A 2,880-nucleotide genomic window follows, 5' to 3' on the forward strand; every position below is an offset into this window, starting at 1 on the left:
GTGTGTGTGTGTGTGAGAGAGAGAGAGAGTGTGTGTGTGTGTGTGTGTGTGCGTGTGCTTGTGTGTGTGTGAGAGTGTGTGTGCATGTGTGCGTGTGTGTAAGAGAGCGTGTGTGTGTGTGTGCGCGGGTGAGAGAGTGCGTGTGTGTGAGAGAGTGTGTGTGTGTGTGCTTGTGTGTGTGTGAGAGTGTGTGTGCATGGAGATAGAGTGCGTGTGTGTGAGAGTGTGTATGTGTGTGTGTGTGTGCGCGTGCCTCAATCCATGGGACCAGCCAAATGTCAACAGTGATGTCATCTAGAGCTTAATCAAATGTTATTTTCAATCACAATTTTGACTTCCAACGATTATGAACATGAGATAATTGAGATAAATGACACTCTGGTTTTCGTCTTTGGAACACATGAAGCAATCTGTCACACAGCCAGGTCTTCACATACTTGCAAGGTCAAACACTCACAGAATTGTGTCAAAATGCCCATCTTGGTGAGTATTCATGTAAACACAGCGAGCTACGTCTTAAAGGGGTAGTTCACCCAAAAACTAAAACTCTGACGCTTCAGAAAGTTCATAATCCATATGAATCAAGTTGGTTTTGTCCAAGTCTTACGAAGAGATACGACTGTTTTATATGATAAACAGATTTTATTTATTTAAATATAAACCTGTAATGGACACATCACATATACACAGGGGTGTGAAGTAACGAATTACAAATACTCACGTTACAGTAATTAAGTAGTTTTTATCAGTAATTGTACTTTTTTGGGTAGTTTAAAAATGGTGTACTTTTACTTTTACTTGAGTACATTTTAAGTGATGTATCGGTACTTTTACTCCGCTATTTTCCTCCGTTTGTGGTCGTTACATGCTTATTTTAATTTTATTTTTATCCATCAACGTGATTGGACACTACATTTTTTGGAAGGTAATGGTACTTTTACTTGAGTATATTTTTTCAGTACTCTGTCCACCACTGGTAAACACACAAAGCTAATTGGTTCTTGTGCACCAAGCAAGCACATTTGAGCTGCAGTTTACCATTAGTCTGTGTGTGTTGATCAATGCTTATAAATTAATAAAATCCTAAATTCAATCTGTTCACATCATAAAGCAGTCGTGTCAGAAGATGTGGGTTCAACCACTTACTTTATTAACTTTCTGAAGCATCAAATTTCTCAGGTTTCATTAAAAATATCTTGCATTGTATTTGTGTTTCGAAGTCTAATGAAATGGTTTAGAACGAGTAAATAATGACAATTTTTATTTTTGGGTAAACTAAATCACTTTTAAGTGATTGTAAACAGTTTTATGTTAATCAAACAAAACAAAAAAGGAATCACTCACTGCTCTTGACTGAGTAACTTGTTATTGAGTAACATTATTGTCAATCAGTATTGTGAAATTTCAATAGCACTTAAAATGTTGGTATCGCATCAACCTTATTTCCAGCAAAAAAAAAAAAACAGAAGTATGTGTAGGCCTATATTGTTATCAAGGGGAAAAAAAGGTCATATTTGTCATATCGCACACCCCTGGCGTGATGTTTCCAAAAGTCAAATAATTAATTCTCTTAAATCAACATGACCTAAACCATTGACTAAAATGATTGTGATTATAATCGAATCGAATAGCCCAGTCATCCACATCCGCTTATTTTAGCTACTTTTTTTTTTGCTTGTTCAACAAATCATGACATTCTGACAATAAGAGATTAAAGTCTAAACAGCTCTTTTACATAAATATGAATCAGCTCTCAGCGTCAGATTTAAACCCTTATTTTCATTCCTCTATGCTGGGTGTGGAAGCCTCCTTTAGAGAGCAGCTCTCAGACTGACTGAAGCGCAGCTCACCTTGTTGTGACTCTCAAAGTAGGACTCCTTCTCCAGGCGATCCATCAGGTACTCAAAGACCTCCTGAGGGATGGGCACCACCCCGTCAGCGCGCCGCTTGTCATTCATGATGTCCAGCCAGATGTAGTCTTCCTCGTCTATATCGTACTCCACCTCCTCATCCAGCTCCTCAGCAGACTTGTCGATGTACCTGAGAGGAGGTGAAGGAGACGCAGGCGTCAGGGTGCTGCATTCAGCCCTCAAACCTCACACAAATACACCAGAAGTGCCTTCCAGGTCAACAACGTTCACAATGTAATATACTTCTGTAATGTGTTATTTCTGAGAGATTCAGATTTTATCCAGTGATCAGATGGTGACCAGGATGTGGAGGATGAAGGACAAGTTCACCGTCCAAAGCATCGCAAAATCTCATTTCAGATCTGTCCTCAATAGTAGTACATTAGTACGGACTGTTCTACACAATCACAAATCCTTTCATTATAACTGACCAAATGCAAACAGCAGGTAAAGTGCAGACAGCTTCACTGATGATAACAGAGCTCCGTCAGTGATAGGAGCTTTCTGTTTAAAACCCATCCACTATTTCAATGAAAGTTTTATTTGTCATGCTGCTAGCTACTCACTGTGCAGTTTCTGGACTGACAACCGTATTTACATGCTGGATCGCTTCTGAAAGTGTGATGACTGACAGTGGTAACCATGGCAATGGACTGAGATCAAATCTGAAGCTGTTATTCAAAACAGATCAGTGCATTTAGAGCAAACTAACAGACATGACGCTTATTCCATGTAAAGTGTTTCTTCTTCTTCTTAATGTTTTTTTTTGTTGATCTTTTTGTATCATTTTTTGTATTTATTTTTTACATTGGTAAATATAATATATATATAATAAATATGGTTTTAAATGTTCTTTGTGTTCATTTAGTAAACAACTAAGTTGTCACCATGTCTAGATTACATGTCTAGGTAGGTAACGATATCTGTTCTATCGTGATCATGTCTTTTTCATGGGGGGGGGGGGGGGGGA

General features: G+C 38.4%; 1 protein-coding gene across 1 annotated transcript in view; it reads right to left on the reverse strand.

Moving 5' to 3' along the window:
- Window positions 1–2,880, reverse strand: part of brpf1 (bromodomain and PHD finger containing, 1) — a 31,548-nt gene that overhangs the window by 24,072 nt on the left and 4,596 nt on the right. Inside the window, exon 3 of the mRNA XM_016499421.1 lies at window positions 1,851–2,040. Coding sequence (XP_016354907.1) covers window positions 1,851–2,040 — 190 coding nt within the window. The remainder of the gene's footprint in view (window positions 1–1,850; window positions 2,041–2,880) is intronic.

This window comes from Sinocyclocheilus anshuiensis, unplaced genomic scaffold, assembly GCF_001515605.1.
Source record: "Sinocyclocheilus anshuiensis isolate Anshui unplaced genomic scaffold, SAMN03320099.WGS_v1.1 scaffold1662, whole genome shotgun sequence".
Classification (NCBI taxonomy): domain Eukaryota; kingdom Metazoa; phylum Chordata; class Actinopteri; order Cypriniformes; family Cyprinidae; genus Sinocyclocheilus; species Sinocyclocheilus anshuiensis.